The sequence below is a fragment of the Fusarium tjaetaba genome (assembly GCF_013396195.1).
Source record: "Fusarium tjaetaba strain NRRL 66243 chromosome Unknown NRRL66243_c0000041, whole genome shotgun sequence".
NCBI lineage: Eukaryota > Fungi > Ascomycota > Sordariomycetes > Hypocreales > Nectriaceae > Fusarium > Fusarium tjaetaba.
In genome coordinates, this window is record NW_023501237.1 from 387,720 (window position 1) to 406,943 (window position 19,224).

At 49.5% G+C, this 19,224-nt stretch overlaps 6 protein-coding genes across 6 annotated transcripts; 3 read left to right on the plus strand and 3 right to left on the minus strand.

Moving 5' to 3' along the window:
* Nucleotides 1-36: 36 nt before the first annotated feature.
* Nucleotides 37-1,526, minus strand: FTJAE_2362 (n-acetyl-gamma-glutamyl-phosphate reductase; the record flags this gene model as incomplete). Its single annotated transcript, XM_037348549.1, has 7 exons — nucleotides 37-89; nucleotides 138-187; nucleotides 235-315; nucleotides 365-499; nucleotides 549-624; nucleotides 675-731; nucleotides 815-1,526. 7 exons carry the CDS (start codon nucleotides 1,524-1,526, stop codon nucleotides 37-39), a joined length of 1,164 nt encoding a protein of 387 aa, XP_037210614.1.
* A 2,124-nt stretch (nucleotides 1,527-3,650) lies between these two features.
* Nucleotides 3,651-7,373, plus strand: FTJAE_2363 (uncharacterized protein; the record flags this gene model as incomplete). Its single annotated transcript, XM_037348550.1, has 1 exon — nucleotides 3,651-7,373. One exon carries the CDS (start codon nucleotides 3,651-3,653, stop codon nucleotides 7,371-7,373), a length of 3,723 nt encoding a protein of 1,240 aa, XP_037210615.1.
* Nucleotides 7,374-7,517: 144 nt separating this feature from the next.
* FTJAE_2364 (uncharacterized protein) lies at nucleotides 7,518-9,020 on the minus strand (the record flags this gene model as incomplete). The annotated part of the gene is made up of 1 exon (XM_037348551.1): nucleotides 7,518-9,020. One exon carries the CDS (start codon nucleotides 9,018-9,020, stop codon nucleotides 7,518-7,520), a length of 1,503 nt encoding a protein of 500 aa, XP_037210616.1.
* Nucleotides 9,021-9,688: 668 nt separating this feature from the next.
* On the minus strand, nucleotides 9,689-11,361 carry FTJAE_2365 (uncharacterized protein; the record flags this gene model as incomplete). Its single annotated transcript, XM_037348552.1, has 3 exons — nucleotides 9,689-10,542; nucleotides 10,593-11,135; nucleotides 11,187-11,361. The coding sequence occupies 3 exons, from the start codon at nucleotides 11,359-11,361 to the stop codon at nucleotides 9,689-9,691; spliced, it is 1,572 nt and encodes a 523-aa protein (XP_037210617.1).
* A 2,967-nt stretch (nucleotides 11,362-14,328) lies between these two features.
* FTJAE_2366 (carbonic anhydrase) lies at nucleotides 14,329-15,000 on the plus strand (the record flags this gene model as incomplete). The annotated part of the gene is made up of 1 exon (XM_037348553.1): nucleotides 14,329-15,000. The coding sequence occupies one exon, from the start codon at nucleotides 14,329-14,331 to the stop codon at nucleotides 14,998-15,000; it is 672 nt and encodes a 223-aa protein (XP_037210618.1).
* A 2,266-nt stretch (nucleotides 15,001-17,266) lies between these two features.
* FTJAE_2367 (chromo domain protein) lies at nucleotides 17,267-18,679 on the plus strand (the record flags this gene model as incomplete). Its single annotated transcript, XM_037348554.1, has 2 exons — nucleotides 17,267-17,434; nucleotides 17,543-18,679. The coding sequence occupies 2 exons, from the start codon at nucleotides 17,267-17,269 to the stop codon at nucleotides 18,677-18,679; spliced, it is 1,305 nt and encodes a 434-aa protein (XP_037210619.1).
* Nucleotides 18,680-19,224: the final 545 nt, after the last annotated feature.

Here is a 19,224-nt window from a genome sequence, read left to right on the forward strand (position 1 = left end):
ATATCGGAGCGACAAATGCGCCGTGGTTGTAGTGGCTTAGATGGGGATTCCCTGGTATTCGTCATATCCGAGAGCGAGGTTCATGTTCTCTGCGAGGTTTGTTAGAATAGGGGTTTGGTTCTGGGTGAAAGACTTACGGAGGCACTGTGTGGCGGCACCCTTGTGGAGGTTGTCGATGGTGGCGCATCTTTGACAAGTTAGCGGACATATCAAATCCGGGATCGAGATACTTACACGACGACACGCTTGCCGGTGCTGTCAACAGCAAAGCCGCCAATCTCAACGTGGTGCTTGTCCTGGATGGCCTTGACGACACTTTACGACGTTAGTTCATGCGATAAACGCAGGGCTTGGGAGTACATACGGAGCCTCTCCAACAACCTTGACGAGCTTCTCGCCGGCGTATCGGTCCTGGTAGATCTGACGGATATCACGAGATGTCATCTCCTTGTTCAGGGGAATGTTGACAGTCAGGTGAATACCGCGGAACCAAGAGGCGCTGGATTTGTCAGTCTTCAGTGACGCAGTGAGTGAGGTAGCAGGCTTACACATGGGGCATGAAAGCAGCGGATGTACCGAGGTGGTGGCTGATCTCTCGCTCGTGGATGTGGCCAGTGAGGGAGTCTTTACAGGTCAGCTTTCGCTCTCCTCACGTCTTCATTTTCTGCACTTACAGGGCAATAAGTTGTCCTTGAGGTTGTTGGTGTCGTTCTTGGGAGAAGGCTTGGTACCTGTTCCACTGTTAGTCTTCTGAGTCCCGATTCTTGCATCCTGCTGCGCGCAAGACGTGGCGTCCGCATGAGTTGTGACATACCAGCTCCGCTGTAACCACTGACACCGAAAATGCTAGGGATACCACCGAGGTGCTCGACAATAGGAGCCAAAGCAAGCTGAGAGCCAGTAGCATAGCAGCCAGGGTTGGAGATTCTTGTGGCTGTGGCAAGCTTGCTTCTGGGCTGAAGCTCGCACAGACCATACTTCCATGTCTTTTGGTCCTCGTCGAAACGGTAATCGGCCGAGAGATCAACAATCAAGCTCTTGCTGCTGCCCAGAGCCTCAACGAAGGGCTGGCAGACAGCGTTGGGGAGCGCCAGAATCCAGGCATCGACCTTGCCATCCTTATCCAGTTGAGCAACCTCCTCAGGAGACAGACTCTCATAGATGATCTTGCGCTTGCTGTAGCCCTTCAACTCCTGACCCTGAAGTTCGCGGGAGGAAACATGTCGGAGATCCATCATGGGGTGCTGGTTCAGAAGATCGATAAGAGCCTGACCAGTGTATCCACGAGCTCCAATGAGGCCAATTCTCGAGGGAGAGTCGTTGGAGGCATTCTTCATTCCCAGAGGAGGGTTAGGGTTGGTCTGGACAGCGTAAGACAAACGGCCGGTGGAAGAGAGGCATCGAGCCTGTGCGACAGTGAAGCTTCGGCCGAGGGAGATCTTGGGCATGGGCGCAACGAGGGCGGCGGCTCGGGGGGGAACGCGGCGGGCGCTGGTGCGCAGGGCGGAAGAGGTAGCTGACAGCATGATTCCGATGGGGATCGAGCCCAATTGACCTCTGTAGGGAGCAGTTGAGGTGGTGATGAAGGGATTGTTGGTGGGCGGGCAAGGCTCAGATGCGACAAAATAATCCTTGATCGAATTGACGTTGGTGTGGGGTTTGTCGTTTTGTGTGGCTATTCGCGGCCGAAGTCGGTCGCTGGGGAACTTGCTGACTCATCGGATTTGAGCATGATCAACATGTACCGATGGCGAGACTGCAAGAGAGAGGAGTTGATATGCTCAATTATGCAGGACCATATGAAGGGAGTTTGGCTTCATATTGAACCTGATGAGGATTCACCTTTGACCCTTAACGTCACATTGACTGACTGTTGCCGTTGGATATCGCACCAGCGACTTCCACATAAAAGCCAAATGATGGCTTCAGCGGCGCCCGTGAGGTAAATGCCAACTAACAATTTCCAGTGATGGATGGAGGAGTTTGAGATTTGGAACCATCTCAATCTCGTATGTTGAGGCAAGAGGAGGTTGGAAGTGACGAAAGGTTTCACAAATGCACTCATGATGACATCGTTTGACCAAGTCCAGTGCAGGTACATGGTAAATGAAGAAAGGAAGGATGTTTGGTGGTAAAATTGCCATGGCCAATGTTAAGTTTTGGGCGCTTACTGTGGAACATTCTTGAGTGAAAGACGCTCATCAATGCACTGAATGGCGTAATGACTGTCCTCAATCCTGTGCTTAACTTGGAAACAAGTCACCAACAAACGACGCGAGGTGCCGACACAAACAACACTCGTCGGATCAATAGCAATTGTTTCAGCTCCTTCCATTCTGTCCAGGCCAAGGAAAAAAACACAACCTTGACAGACTAGGTGATTGCCTCAGCCTCTACATCCGCATCTAACCCACGCCATTCTGGCCCGCGCATTCTAGGCAAAGAAAGCTCAGATAATCCCCGCTTCTACAATGTTGCCGTCTTTGCCTCCCGTCATGATGAAGAGATCGTAGCGTTAGGTTCGTTGAAAAATGTCCACCTGATTGTCGGATCCACAGGCGATGATGAGGCCTCTTGGATATTGGGCACTTGATGATCCCTCGAAATGAACTGGAACTCAAGTTCATCTTTCTTGGGTAACGACTTGACCGCCCAGGCAGGTACTCACCCAGACGAAGAGCGCCAAATTGTTCGGTGACTTTGAGAACCTTCAGCGCCTGTGTCCTGGGGGAACTGGACTCTATCGCAGCTCTTGGTCTGTGTTTAACGTGCAACCAGCAAAAGGCAGTCACTCCTACTTACACATCAGACTATTATTAGATTCTCGTGTATCTACTCAAACTGGCCCGGCACGTTCCACCCCTCAATACTTACAAAGCCCGCGAGGTCACAAAGTAGTTCCTTGTTGTTAGGTGTGATGCGATGTTATGGGACAGAAGCTCTGCAAGGTATTTGTCACCGCCTCTCAGGGCAATGGAGTTGTCACAGAGTCATCTAGCCATGCTGCTACCTCAATTGACACAAACAGAATTTCGCAGGACAGCCTAGAGGCTTCTACGACTGCCTACTGGGGTGTCACCTGCAACATGCCATCAATCTCCAACGACCCCCCAGATGCCGGTACATTGACTACACGTCGTTGAAACAGGCACTCGTGAGTCATGGCCCTCTGTCACAATCTCAAAAATGGACCGCCGTGTAATGCCTTTCAACCCGTATGCTGTCGACCTCAACGTTACTTGAGAATGTGAAGAGCCTTGCCAAGTCGGTCTTGAGCCTCTTGCCTTGATGGCTAAGCATCTAATAGCGGCCTCCTATACTGGGAGCCTGCGTCAAGGCCTTTTCTCGGTGACAAACACCAGTCGTGGTGCAACGTCCAGTGTTGTGGCAGTGAACTTGGTGTATCCTTCCGACAAGCAGGCTTCCAGTAGTCGTGTTGCACGCAACAGTCCTTAGGCGTTTCGTCCTTGGGCAGAGTCATCTGAGGGGAGATTGTTGGCGGGCCGGTTCGCCAGATAACTTGACCTCATTGAGGTATTTATGCTGCTAAGGGAACGGTGCGAGGTCTTCTTCAAGCCTGCAAGCTCTCCCAAAATCTTCCACTGCAAAGAGACTTACCCGAACCCTCATTTGTCTTTATTTGAGACAACATGGCAGAAATTGTCAGACCTGCACTTGGCCAACAGGTCGCCATCGGTACTCTTTACGACGCAAGAGTTGACCAATTCCTTCCGTCTTCTATCTTGCCGCCAAATCCACCACAAGGAACCGTCTTGCGAAGTTCTTGCCAACCCTCTCGTCAGCGCCAGAGTGGAATACACCAAGGTTCCGATCATGCAAGTCGATTCAACGCAATGCGCATCGATGGCAACCTCGCAGCAAGCATTCTATCCGGTTTGATCGACCTCAAAGGATCTGCCAACTTTCTGAAAGACAGCACATTGGACGGCGATATCCTCTATGGCATTAACCGGAGTTTCTTCAACACCTATGAAGATGTTCTTAATCTCCACCAGAGTGCTTTGCGAAGCGGAATGGCCTCTGGATTCTTCCTCCCGGCTGATCGTCACAGTACCCACGTGGTCACCGGTATCCGATGGGGGCTACAAAGCATCATGACAATGGAGCATCGCATAGACGATGCAAGTCAACGAGCGGCCCTAGAAGTTGCTTTTCAGAAAGACTTGCATGAGCTTGACGATATTGCCAGGTCCATCTACTTTGTAGACTGCAGCGACGATTCGCTGAGCCATCGACTTGAACTCGACTATGAGTTCATACTCTATACTGATATCCAACGCGATTATGGCATTTACAAAGAGACACTTCCTGTGATGTGCAGGTTCGTGCAAACAGGTCCGCAGCAAATTATGCACACTACTGGCAGCGCAGGGTACCCAATAGAGTATACTTTACTTCCCATACACATGCTCCATCATCTCATGCCTGGCAGGAGGGCTCTTCCGGGACCTCACCATCCCCTGAGAGCTGTCACCAATATTGATCCTTTATTTGTTCTTCTTGATGATTGGAATACTTGTAAGGAGAAACTCGAGGAGTACAGACACTCGCTGGTTGGTCGGGAACAATATCTTGCAAGGGACCACATTGAAGAAGTCGATACAGCAATTACGCGGCTTGAAAACTCCCGGAAGGACTTCCAGATGATTCTCCAAAGGGTTGTACTAGGGTTCAGAGATGGTATAGTGGATGAGAATCGTCTCCAGCAGCTATGCAATGTCCACGAATCATCTCCCGGGAAGATTTCTATGATCGCTGGTCAGCAAAGCGACAAGCTCAGATTCATCGAGCAATGTCTCAACAGTGGAGCGACATATATCGGTTTCAACGGTGCTTGCATCAATGAAAGCACGCTGTCTCACGATCCTCCTCCATATCATTTTATCTTCAACAATGCTGTGCTCAAGAGTTCAACTGCGTGGAATGAGCAGTGCACAACTCTTAGGGAGTTTCTTCACAACCCGCAAAATCAGAACCAGGTGTTTATAGTCGACTGCGATGCTCCCTCTGAGTATAGAGATTTGGAGGCCCCGATCTTTGGTCCAATACGAACAATGCCGAAGCCAGTGATTGAGGTTTCGGAGTATCGGGATAGGTCAGCAGAACGAAGACTTCCTACCAGGCAAGCAGAGCACCGGCAACAGCCACAAAGGTGTATCGCGCGTTGTGATCAGGGCGAGATGGATTTTGATGGACGGAGACCGGCTCCGCTCCGTCTAGTCAGGGTTCCCTGTCCTGGTCAATCTTGCGACCCTCACTTGAGTCGTGAATGGGCCTGCGCCACTTGCAACACTCCTCTAGAATTTGGGCCAACGACCAACTGCATCTACTGCGACTGTGGTTCAGCCGATTACAGCTCATGGGACTTCAAATGCAATAGTGATAGTCACGGACGCGGCTTCGATCGATACCACTCGGATGAACTTCATCGACTTTTGACGAGATCAAAGCACCCTGAGTGTCGCAATATCCTGGTTCTGGGACAGACTGGGGTTGGCAAGTCAACATTTATCAACTCCTTTGTCAATTTCTTGACGTTTGAGAGTTTTGATGAGGCGAAATCAGCCCGGCAACTAGAGTACAAGGTCCCGTGTTCCTTTGCAGTCAGTCACTGGAACACATCCGACCCAGACCAGGAACTTCAGAACCGGACGATCCGCGTTGGTTCTGGGGATGACGAACACGACGGCACCAACGGTGATTCTGCAACACAGAGGACATCAGTCTACAGGGTGACATATCATGGTATCAAATACCGCATCATCGATACCCCAGGTATCGGCGACACCCGAGGCCCGGAAATAGACAGTAAGAACATCAAGGACATCATGAACACTCTGAAAAGATATGAAGAGCTTCATGGGATCTTGATCCTAGTCAAGACCAACGAAGCACGCCTGACAGCCACAATCCATTTCTGTTTTGAGGAGCTATTGTCCCATCTTCATCGCAGTGCTGTTGCAAACGTCGTCTTTGGATTCACGCATACCCTCATCTCCAACTATGCTCCAGGAGATGCTCTCGGGCCGCTCCAAAACTTCCTGAAAAATAACACAACTGTTGACCTGACAGTCAGTCGCGCAAATGCATACAGCTTTGATGCAAAAAGCTTTCATTACCTGGCTGCATACTTTCAAGGTGTTCGAGGCCAAGACGAGAGAAGTTCTCGCGAAAGCTGGGATAGATCGAGGGCAGAAACTCTGAGACTACTGTCCTATATAGATAACCTCAAACCACATGAGATCAGGCAAACGCTCATTATGGAAGACGCACGCGAAGCCCTTGGTCATTTGATGATTCCCATGGTTGAGGTTTCTCAGGAGATCAGAAAGAACTTGAACCTTCTGGAAGAAAAGATGGCAGAGCTGAAGGACACGCGCCTGACGGGGGATGAACTACGAAAGAAACTTCATCTGGAAAGGATCAAGGTTGTGCCTACAAAGCTCGAAAAGCCTCGGACTGTCTGCAAGAACAAGCATTGCTGCGAGTTCAAGTCCAATTCCAACGGCGAGGTTGTCCCATTCTACAGGTCAATTTGCCACGAAGGTTGCAGACTACCAGGTGTCACCGAAGAGTGCGTGGGCCATCCGGAACTCATCAAATGCAAGGCTTTCAAGGAGACCAAAGACAAGAGTTGTAAAAGTTGCAGGCATAGTTGGCAGGAGCACATGCATTTCTTTTATGAACTGACAGAAAGCAAGGTCAGAGTCAAGGATAAAGACGTTGAGAGACGCCTCAGATATAATGCAAGCGATGTGGCTCTACGACAAGAGGGTATAGAGCGAGTTCGGCAGCTTGAGAAGGAGTATAGAAGTGAACAGAGACAGTTACGAAAGGCGACGGCGCAGTTTGTCGCGTATCTGAGAGAACATTCTGCCAATGCCTTCAATGATGCAACTGAAAAGTATTACGACCAGCTCATCAAGGTTGAAACAGACAAGATCCAGTACGGAAAAGACAAAAGAATAAACGTCGATGCGAACAAGAGAAAGCTCAAGGGTTTAACGGATGATAGAGACAGGCATCTCGAGCTTGTCAAGACGATCCAGGAAAACATCCATGCTCCTCGTGATCAGACGGAGGCGCTTCTGACGCAAGATGGGGTCGAGCAACTCATCAGGGATTTATACAATCTTAAGCACTTTGGCAAGAGTTTGAGGAGTTTGAGAGATGATATTACGCATTACAAGGATCATGGTCAGCGATCGCGTCGATCTCGGTCGCGGAGATCGAGGAGCGCTGAGACGCGTGAGGATGTAAGTGATAGATCGAGTCGAAGCGATGAGCGTGAAGAGTCGGGACGGAGCAGGGGGATCCTTCGAGGGATTCATAAGTTTCTGTCCGATAGGTAGATTCGTTGGGCATGACGAGGTAAGTTCATGAGATTCGTAAATGAAGGAGCTGAAGGGCATTCATTCGCTTAGTTATAATAAGTTGATCTTCAACTCGTTTTATACAAAGTCTATCATATTTTTACAACAATAATTATACAGTGTTTAGAAGAACCTCCAAATAGAGTCAGCTGGCTTGGTGGCCTTGAACCTACCATACCACCTCACCAAAGGCCACAGCAGCAACATCGACAACCCCCAAATAGCAAGGTACGCAAAAACATTGTCAATACCTCGCGTCGAGTCCGGATCCATCTGTCCATGGTTCTCAGTCTCATGACCAAACCAATCAACCATGACTCCACCAAAGATAAAGACAAAGAACAAATGCGCAAGGTAGAAGAACAACGCTGCTCTACCAAAGTCCAACAACATTGTGAAGCGCTTAGCAACACTAGCAGGAATTCCACCGAAGATTGCGAGAAGGAATAGGTTTCCGGCGAGAGTGAAGGCCCAGAATGCGACGTCGGGGGGATACTTCATTATGTAGAAGAAGGACTGGACTGAGACGAGGTATTGGTTCTTGTCGGGATGTGCGATGTGATCGGGTGTTTGGAGGCAGCCTTCGGAGAGATTTCCAAAGTGTAACACGCGCGTGAGGACAAATATTATGAGGAAGAATATTCCAGCGGCGGTGTTGCATAGTGCTGCGACACGAGAGTTCCATGTTCGTGCGACGTCGATGCGTGCGTATAATAGTCCTAGGATCGCGAATGATACCCAAGCCATAGGCGGAAACACTGACTGAACTCGGTCTGTCAAGGTAGTCCAGAACCAGACTCCGAACCAGGGATTATGAGATATAGCGGGACTATCAACTGGTGCAGGCTGGCCAGCTGAGAGAATTGTTAGGGAAGATGAATGGTCGTTGACGGTGCAGTGGCCGTGTGTAGGTGAGAGCCAGATATTCCACCATATCGTCACCACACCCAACACCGCAAGCAGCGCATTGTGAACATGCCAAGAAACAGTCTCTCCAAAATCCAAAGATTCACTTCCCCCAAGCAGCGCTTCACTCTCATCAGTAGCTTTCCTCGGAATACGCTTCGCAAGCCAAGGCTCCGTAAAGTCCATAGCAACCCACAGCAATCCCGCAAGCAAATAATCCACCGCCAAAGAAAACAGCACAAAATTCATAAACCACACTTTTCCCACCGTGATAACCCACCCCAATACCACATTCACAGCCGTGAGGACAAAAGCCCTTATGAGAAAGTACCGCGCAATACGACCGCGCGACCAGCCCAGCTTCTTCCGCGATCGTCCGAGGTACACCACGCCTATGCCAAGTAACATAGTGAACCCTGGTGCGCAGAGGTGTGTTAATGTTCGGATTATGTAGGCGGGCGTGCGGTTCCAGCGCTTGATGGGCACGCCATCCATTTCTGTCTCGCGGCCTGTGCCGTGGGACCAGGTGTTTAGGGCGAGGGCCATGTGGTCCATTGCCATGAGGAGCATTAGAAGGCCGCGGAGGAGGTCGGGAGCGAGGGCACGCGTGGACGGTTGTGTTGGCTTTGAGGGTCGGGGGGGAGTGTCAGACGGAAAGGAGCCGTAGCTGACATCGGGACGTCGGGGGGTAGCATCGTGGGAGGGTTGTGCTGACGGCATGGTTATGGTGTGGTCATCAGCTATACTCGGGGGAGATACTCGCTATCCGGTACAAGAGAGGGTATGAACAAAGGAAAGGAAAGAAGGAAAGAGAGAGCAAGTATATCATTACGGATATTTCGGGCGATCGGTCGACATCATAGATTCTATGTTGGACTGTTTGTGGATTAATAAGGAATAAGCGGGCGGACTTTTGGTAGCGGAGTTTCAGTCCATCATGGGTTAGTCGAATCGGAGGGTTTGGCGATGAACCGCGCGGCTCGTCGCTTGGTAATCACTTCAACATTGGGGCCTAATTAGGGGATAGTTCAAGAAAGAGTAATTAGATAATAGTATAGGTATATCGAATTGATATGTAGTCGTAGCAGAATTAAAGACCAAAGCAGATAAAGATCTAGTGTTCACAAAGCACAGCAGTAAGAGTAACCCCTGTCAATCAACCCCACAATCCAACGCTCACCACCCCCGTCAATCATCCCTCCTAAGGCTGCACAAGTGCAATGTCGTAATCAGTAGGAACTAGGAGACGACGCGGACGAAGTATTGAACAAAGTACAGATCCCAAGCTCTTCAAGAACTCTATCCCCGCGCACCTATTGTACAAGGAGCATGCTTCAATGCAGTCTACGAAGCTTTCTGCACTCGTCGCACGATATGTAGCCGTTTATCTAGGGGGGAGGTGGTGGGGGGGCTGCGGAAGTTGTTGTCGTTGGGTCGATTGTTGACTCTATGGTTGTAATGTCTTCTGTGGTTGTCTCTTCAGCAGTTGCAGCTTCAGTCGAGCTCTCTTCAGTAGTAAGAACGGCAGTCGTTGTATCTTCTGCCGTAGTTGCAGGCTCAGCGGTCGTAGTCTCGCTCTCAACAACCGTTTCGTTAGAGGTGATCTCTTCCACCTCCGTAGTGGTCTCTGTAGAGGGCTGCCCAGCTTCAGTAGTAAGAACGGCAGTCGTTGTATCTTCCTCCGTAGCTGTAGACTCAGCGGTTGTGGTCTCGCTCTCAACAACCGTTTCGTTAGAGGTGACCTCTTCCACCTCCGTAGTGGTCTCTGTAGAGGGCTGTCCAGCTTCAGTGGTAGTTTCAGGTGCGGCAGCTGAGGTACTCTCCTCAGAGCTACTTTCAGCAGCCTCTGTTGTCTCTGATGAAGCCTGTGATGATGGCTCCATTGAAGTTGAGTCTTCTACCTCAGAAGATGTGCTTATGGGCGAAGGCGCACTGGTTGGGAATACCTCTTCAGTGGTGGTTTCCTCGAGAGCAGAAGATGAGGCTGGAGAAAGTGTGGAGACTTCCGATGCGGCTGTAGATGCTTCGGGCTCAGTTGTTTGTGAAACTGGCCCGACAGATTGGGTCTGAGAAATACTGCTTGATGCAGCGATGCTATCAGAACTCAATGCAATGGTCTCTGTTGTCGCAGAACTTTCGACACTGGTAACACTTTCAGGGCTGATGGCCTCGGAAGTCGCGGTCTCAGTCGCGCTCGTAGTCGTGTCGAGACCAACGAGTCTCCCATTCTGACACTGTCTCTCTATTCCTTAGTTAGGACCAATCTCACATCAACTTCACAAACTAACTTACCATCATACACCTCCAAGGTCACAACCTCACACCCAACCGGTCCACTCGTAAAAGTAACGTAAATCCTCCCATCGCTCGCCTGACAAAATCCTGCTGTGATACCAGGCAGATCCACCTGCAGCGCCCGTCCAGTCGTTCCAAAGAGCCTCGTAACAGCACCTGCCGGAGGCGCAGGGCCGACAGCAAGCTCTTTATAGTCTTCGCCATCGTAGAAGAACGGTACGCCACTTATGAAGAGCTGCTCTTCTGCTAGGTTGAAGCTTTGAGCAAAGGTGCATATTGATGGGTTGTCATTCCCGACGAAACCCTTGTCTGTGTTTTGGCGTTTGCGGGTGTTGGGCGCGGAGATGAGGAAGATTACTGAGCGGCCTGGTGGTTCGATTATGCCTGTTGAGGTGGTGAGGGCATCGCTGCTCACGATGGACCCGGATGATGTGGTGATTAGATCGGTCAGAGTTCCGGTAGTTGAATCAAACGACACTGTTTCTGAACCAGATTGGGCTTGCGTTGGTTCAATCTCCACGGTGCTCTGGGACTCTATTTCTGTTACACAGTCAGTTTCACGCTCTGGGATGCCTAGTTAGGGTCACTTACGTGTCACAGGTACTGAGCTAGATGCTCCCGTTGATTGACCAGGACTTACTACAGGAACAAGGTAGGTAGACAAGTACGTAACGCACCATGTATCCAACTTCATAGCTCCATGGTCTGCCCGCGAGAGAACACCACCGGCCCCCAAGGCTGTCGCGAGTATTGTTTGACTCTTCATGATTTCTTGTAATTTTCCCTCAAAACACGAGAGAGCTAGACGAAGTCACTTTAACATTTCGCAACGGAACTTCACACATTTAAGTACAGCAGTAATCAGACTATCCCATCCCTTCTTGTCGTATTAAAGAACCTCTAGATTTGTCGCATTCTGCTAATTTACTGTAAAAAGACGCTATATCAGGCTTTTGGTCTTTCTGCACGTATAAATTAATATTAGGCATTCCACAGCCACATAGGTCATTCCTCTTTTCTCTTGATTCAAATTCCTGCGACTTAACAGAACCCCCTTGCGTCGGCTTGTTTGCCGGATCACCCAATCCCATTACCTTATCCCAGAGACCTTTTTTACTTCATCTCTTTATAAGTTCCTCCAGTGTCTGTTGAATCCAGATGCAATCACATCACTTTGTTATTGACGTTAACCTCACAGTAAGCGAGGAGTCGTGTCTCACCCGCCAACTTGACCGTTATTTTCACTCTCACGCTGTTAGTGTAATGGCCTACCCATGTATCCGCCTCTCACAAGCCACGTCTCAAGATTCTGCACGTTCAGGCACGGCCACTTACATGCTGCGCGGCATTGCACGCTACATTGCATCGGTTTATTTTCGCGGTGAAGAGAGAATTAGTCTGAGCTTACTAGACCACCAATAGAGACAAGCGACAGATGAATTACCAAACGCCTTATAAGCTGGAAAACCAACGGGTACTTCGTTCAAATATGAAGTACCATGTTAACTTGCGAGAATATTCTTGTAAGTGAAGAGACCAGGTACCTGCTACTGCAACAGCAAACGGCTAACGGTACTCTTCCAACGACCAGACTTTCTCTAGTTAATCCCATATTTGTAACTAACTAAGACATCGGGCTTCTCACTTCACCTCCACTTTCAGAAGCATCCATCATTGTTGCATTAGCGCATGGCGGAAACGCTCCTCCACCACCTGTGCAGTAAGCATATATTGAAGCCAACATTCACCACGAACAATTCAAGTTGACCTATCAGTCACAGATAGCATAGAACAGAATCCTTAGAGCTCTACCATGTAGTCGCGGCAGTCTGCCTTAGCGTCCTCTCCATCTATCAATCCGTGATCAAAACAGCCCTCTTTTAACGGCTGGGTGCTGATGTTTGCTGTTACCCTTCGGAAACTGCCAAATTCTTGAGTATTTGTGAGTTCTTTCGTGTTAACCATGTTTATATATGCTCAGCTTAGACCTACTCAGACGTAGCATCGTTTCTCATGGGAAACGCAAGTTCTTCGATTACATTTGCTAAATCTTTATTCTCACAGACACCGATGTATATTCCATTGGAAGCTGAAGATCAATTCTATACTCATCTTACCACAATACAGTCACTGAGGATACAAATTCGCGGCACCAAGAGGCCACCTAGCGATCCCTCAAGACTCAGGAGTCTTTGAAACAGGACCAATTAGCGCACAAATGCTTACGGCAAATTGAGGATCATAAAGAGTTAACTCAGGACAGCTTTAAGTACTTGGTTGAGCTGCTCAGAAGTGACTTTCCGACCGGCTTACCCATTCAGCCCTCGCACAACGTAGACACAAAGCCCCTTGACTATGCCATCTCGGACTTTGTAGCACCTTCATATCACCATAAAACGGAACAGTGGACAGTCTTATGTGTTTTCTTACAGCAACCAAGCCAAGAGAACACGGGGAAAGGTGTCGTCAAGGCTCAGCACTATGATCCGGATCCGCGTCAGCACAAGGGTAGGCATACTGAGGTGGGCGAGAAGAGGCATTTGGAGGACCAAAACGCTTTCCATTGAGGTTTGAGGCTGATGATTGGGAGAAGAGGTTCGATAAGGGGCCAGACAATATGCAATGCCTTGGTGGATATGTTATTCTTCTTCACATGGCACACATGTCACGGCAGATGCATTTGTTTGTCGGTGTTGTCATCATGTCTCAGGTTGGCGTTTCCTTTACATTGCAGCCAAGACTGTCTTCTGTTCCCACGAAAGCAATTCTATTTAGAATGCATAGAACCCAATTCATCTACATCGTGAAGCGATATCTCTAATTATCTGGTGTTGAGACCAAAACGTGGGGTTATGAGATGAACATCTCCGAGATCCCGGCAATTCGGCGATATGACGTTTTGTTTTGTTTCCAGGTGACCAATACAAATTGAGTTTGTGACGTGGGGTTCGGCAGAGCTGATGATCCCCGGGTTCCGGGTTTCAATCTTTCAATTGAGTCACAACCATCACAATCTACTATTCACAGTCAAATTATAGAGAAGAATAAAATAGAATGACTCACGGACATGCTCGGAAAAGTCTCGTCAACTGCCGGTGCTTGCACGGCTACGCACGGCCCGGCGACCGAAATCTTGATCTCGGCTGTTATCAAAGCTATCGCCAATCGCCCAACCAATTTGAGCTTAAAGTGATTGACTCGACCAAGAAAAAAAGAAACGAAAAAAGGGCTGCTCAACAAATTACGTCGTCATCCCCAAAATTTCTTATCCTTCGGCATCTCTCCGTCCGAATTTCCAGCGAAGCTCTCTAATACCTACGGCAGTACCCTAACTTTAGGCTACTTTTTCACTGACAGTAGCACCGAGTGTGTCCCCAACGTGTAACCAAGGATTGGATCTACTGCAGGTGGTTTGCTGCAGTCTTGCCCGTTTTTATCCTTGTCCGTTGAACCCGTCGGTCGCTGTCACATCCCATCCCTCCCATTATCGCACCATATTCACTCACACTGCCTGCAGCTGCAACCGCGCTCGTTGTGGATGCCTCTAATGTTTTCCTCTCGGCTCCCTTCCTTTTCTCTCCGCTCCTCCTCCTCCTCCCTCACATCTTTATCTTTATCCTCATCATCTCAACGTCTTGCCTATCGCTCCATACTCACCAGCTTCAAACCCCGTTTCTCTTCTTCATCCTCCACGCAAGACCCAATACCTGCTCCAAAACCAGAGTGGCGCACAATGGCCGAAAAGGACATCACAAAGTATCTCCAGCAGAGCCACGACCGGCTCTTCCACAACAACCGCGCCTGGGCCGAGAACAAGGCCAAGGTCAACCCCGACTTCTTCAAGAACCTCGCCGCGGGACAGTCACCAGAGTACCTCTGGATCGGATGCGCCGACTCCCGCATCCCCGCCGAGCAGATCTGCGGCCTTGAGCCCGGCGAGGCATTTATCCACCGCAACATCGCCAACCTCGTGTGCAACACTGACCTCAACGCCATGGGCGTCATCAACTACGCCGTCAAGCACCTCGGCGTCAAGCACATCATCGTCTGTGGTCACTACGGCTGCGGAGGTGTCAAGGCGGCTATGACCCCCCAGGACCTCGGCCTGCTGAACCCGTGGCTTCGCAACATCCGCGACGTGTACCGCCTCCACGAGAAGGAGCTCGACGCGATCGAGGACGAGAGCGCCCGCTACGACCGCTTGGTCGAGCTGAATGTCGTCGAGCAGTGCCGCAACGTCATCAAGTCTGCTGATGTCCAGCAGTCGTGGCACGAGAACAAGTATCCCATTGTCCACGGATGGGTGTTTGGTTTCAAGGATGGACTTCTCAAGGATCTTAAGATTGACTTTGAGTCTGTGTTGGCCGACATCCAAAAGATTTACAACCTTGTTGACAAGAAATAATGGAAGAGCATGGCGTTGATAGAAGAAATTTAACTTACCTTACTGATTCACGTACTGTGTTCATGACTGATGATCCAAGGACAGACCAGTGACATGACGAGAGGTTCAATCAAGGGGCAACGTCCACCTTTTAAACATATCAGTAGCGTGCCGGAAGTGCCTGATATGCAGGGATATTACTCTCTTCAGCCCTACAAGTTGCCGTAACAGGGACCACGGCTTGGCTCGACCGCACCTCGATGACGGTCTGGGCCTTCAAGGTGTTGAGTGACGGAGGAGCAACACACCGACACGTATTCTCGCACAGCATGAAGCATAGTACCTCATATGAAACGCCAGTGCTTCTGAAATGACAAATAGATTTAAAATAATTTTTAAACACTCTTATTGATGGCAGAAATCGCAAAAAAGTTCATCAGAGGGATCGCTCTCACGTGACCACCCTTTCAGGGTGCATCTCCACACATCGTACGATTTCCACATGGCCTGGTCCACGATGGAGGGATCGCTTGCAGGCCTCGGATCCAGAGACGGCAGTTTTTGATCAAGTGCCGGGTTAGAGATTGGCGAATATGGGGAAGTTGGTTGGCCGGAAAAAGAAGTTTGTCTTTGTTTTTGCTGATCTAAATGGCTGAAATGAATTGGGAAATGTCTCTGTGGTATCGATGGAGGATATGGTGCATCTGAGCCACGGGTGTAAGTGCACAGTCTGCACTACGTTTTATTATGCTTGAGGAGGCATCATTACAATTCAACTGCAAATACCTGGTTCAATTCAGCTTCAATGTGATTTTGTTTCGTCTGGTTGCCTCATGTGTTGTGCTCTCGCAATCTGGTGACCTTGATGGATAGATCGCATCCGGCAAACATTACAACGCCGTATGCACGGTTTGATTGTGCGTACTCGGATAATTGATAGTGAAATTTTGTCGCAGGCAAAAGCCTTAACGTTTACTTTCAAAAGAAAATAGGTAAATAAATCACGGGTTCGTTCAATGTGGGTTGGTTAAGTTTGTCGATTCTGTAACTCAGTAGATATGTTATGGACAATGCAATTATGTTGCCGACAGCGTTACGAACCATTGAGCTGTCATGACAGCTCAATAAACTCGACAGCTCTTTTTAATCCACAGCCAGGATAGAAACGAAAAGAATTAGTTCATTGGTTTATATGTGTATCGTCATTTAATTATGCAGGCGACAAACGCTCGTCCTCACTGACAAACTGCATACCAGGATTACCCTACAGACAAGCAAGCGAGAACATTTCTGCTCTCCCGCTTCATCCCGTTTCACCTGCCAAACCCCAAACTTTGACTTAACCTTCATTCAAACTTGCATCACTCACTTCACTCACTTAAAACCTCAAAAGACCAGCTTTCTCTCTCGGCCATTCCCACTGTCTGTACATGAGCTCTGCTTGCTCATTTCCCTTCAGCAACAAGCATCACGTGAGTGACTCGGTCTGGTGGTCTAGTGGTATGATTCTCGCTTAGGGAAAACCCTACAGCATAGCTTGCGAGAGGTCCCGGGTTCAATCCCCGGCCAGACCCTTTCTTTTGTCCATGAAGCATCTGAATGAGAGAGAATGTGTTTCTTTTTGCTGGTGTTGTTGGGCTGTCGATGTTATGAGGCCACTGAGTTTGGGTCTCACCGAACCTTGAGTCACTTGCAATACCCCTGTTTCGTTTCATACAAGCTTGCAAACATGCTTGCAGAGGTTACTGAAATCTCTGCCCTTTCTCAATCAGTCTTGTTCCGGTGACACCGACAATTGGTTGATAGATGTGTCGCATAGTAATTGGTGATGGATGTTGCGCTTGCATGCAGACACTTTTCGTGGTGGGGACATGTCGGCGCTAGTCTATTTAGGTAGGTCATCCACCTGTCGCGTTTTGCTCATGCATCATAGGGCGAAAGAAAAGACTAAGCCTAAATTAAGGGTGTCAAAATAAACTTAGTAAAGGCTCCCATCAACTTCGATCAACCTGTCTGAGTAATCTTGTCACCTGAGATCGAGGTCTGGAGTTTTCTTGCCTCCCCTGGTCTCAGTGAGTGCACCTCTCAACGGCTCCAGCTGCAAGCAAAAAAAGTAAACAACCCGTACAGGCCCATCTCATCCAAACATAACTTAACCAATACAAACTCGACGTAAGACAAGGCTTCAATCCGCGTTTGCCTCCGTTTGTTGCTCATTTTTTTTCTCGCATTTATTTTTTTGCTCGAATAACCAGTCCAAGTCAACAATCTGCTTGTATCCGCCACAATGAACGCGATTTTCAACTTCCTGTCATCACCGCTCAAGCAGCCCACAGAGAGACCTCCACCCTCCAGCATGCCACTTACCGCCTCGCGACCGAGTTTGTCGCCTAGAGAGCAACGTCTTGCCAAACGCGCTGCGGATAGGTTCTCGGAGCCGGCTGGTCGCAGTCCCGTAAGTTTCATCTACAAGGTCTGCGCTGTGTTGCGCAGGTTGTCTTGATGAGCTGGCACCTCCCCGTGTTATATTAGGCAACCCAACTAACTTGTTGATTTCTTCTAGCGGTCGCGTCTGAGTAACGTTTCTCTTGCATCGACGGATCACGATAACGCCGCCGAGATCTCTGTCGTCAGTCGACGAAGAGAGACCATCGCCATGGCCCCGCCGCTGAGTGTTAAGAAGAAGCGCATCAGCACATCGACGCGCTCGTCGCCGATACACAAACCATCAAAGTCTAACGGATCTCGCGTCGCATCGTCGCCTGCCGTCCGATCTTCCCCCAGAGGGCGGGAATCGGCTGAAGGATCCCCGGCCTCGATCCCCAAGAGAGTTCCGCATATCGCGTCATCACCCGCTGTTCGATCCTCTCCTAGAACGCGAGAATCGGTCGGAGGACCGCCGGCCATCGCCTCGTCACCAGCCCCAGTTCCCAAGAGAGTCTCCCGCGTCGCATCTTCGCCCGCCGTCCGACCCTCCCCTAGAACGCGAGAGTCGGCCGAGCTTGGAACGCCGGCCTCAATCCCTGCTCCTCGAAGCAGCGAGACCAAGAGTCCTAGAAAATCTTCCAGGGCGTCGCGCGCAAGGGGACCGCAAACAAATGGGGTAGAGAAGACGCTCGAGGAACAGCCCGAAGAGGCGCATTTTGAAGAAGAGGTGGAAGACGAAAGGGAATACGAGTTCGTGAGAATTGCGGATCATCGCTGGGTTGAGAACGAGAAGGAGAATATGATCGAGCTTCTCATCCAGTGGAAAGATGGCGAAAACTCTTGGGTCTCAGAGGAACTTCTTCACACCGACAACCGACAGGCTCTGTTTGCGTACTGGCGCTCGCAACCTGGCGGAAGACCTAAGAACCCTGAGGATGACGATGTGTACCAGGTTTTCGCGATCAGGAAGCATCGCGTTCGAAATGGTGTGCCTCAGGTCCTGGTCGAGTGGCTAGGCTACGACACACCCGAAAACACCTGGGAGGACCAGGACTCTATCGAGGAGGCTGCGCCCAAGCTCGTCGAGGCCTATTTTGACCAAGTCAAGGGCAAGGATAAGTATCAGGCCAAGACTAAGAGTCAGACGAAGAGCAAAGCGAAGCCCAAGGCTCCAGCGAAAACAAAGGCGTCCGCGCCCGCGAAGACCAAGGCTAAGGCCAAGACTCCGGCTCGAGGCGTGACTAGAAGCAGCGCAAGGGTGTCGAAGCGATAGAACTACACTGGAATACGACTGGAAACTGGTCGGTTGTACTGGCTAAAAACGGTTGTGGAAGCCATGTTTAAAGGCTTGTGATGATGGAAATGAACATTGTTTGGACTGTAATTATTATCGGAGTGGAAACAATAAGCAAACTGCATTTCTTACATGTGTTTTCTTGACTGTGAAGTCGCCTTTGCCTACCTTGACCATAAGCGCTGGAAATGTTTAGGTAACTTTTACAAGATACTGCAGACTCCTTACTGAGTTTGTTTTATTAACATCGTCTAAAGAGTTGAGTTTTGCTCTCCGAGGCCTGCCTGGCAAATGCATGATGTTGATGATCGGGTTTACTTACGATGCCTTAGGGAGCTTAGGACCTCTATCCTAAAAAATAAAAAGACTTGAGTCGATTAGCATAATTTAATATGGTTTCAGTAATTTTGTAAAGATTTAGGGGAGCTTAGAATGTGTTTTTTGACGTCTTACTCCAACTTCAGTGGTTTGCTCACCATCCATGTAATTGACTGGATCCTGATGGGGCTGACTGTATCCAACAC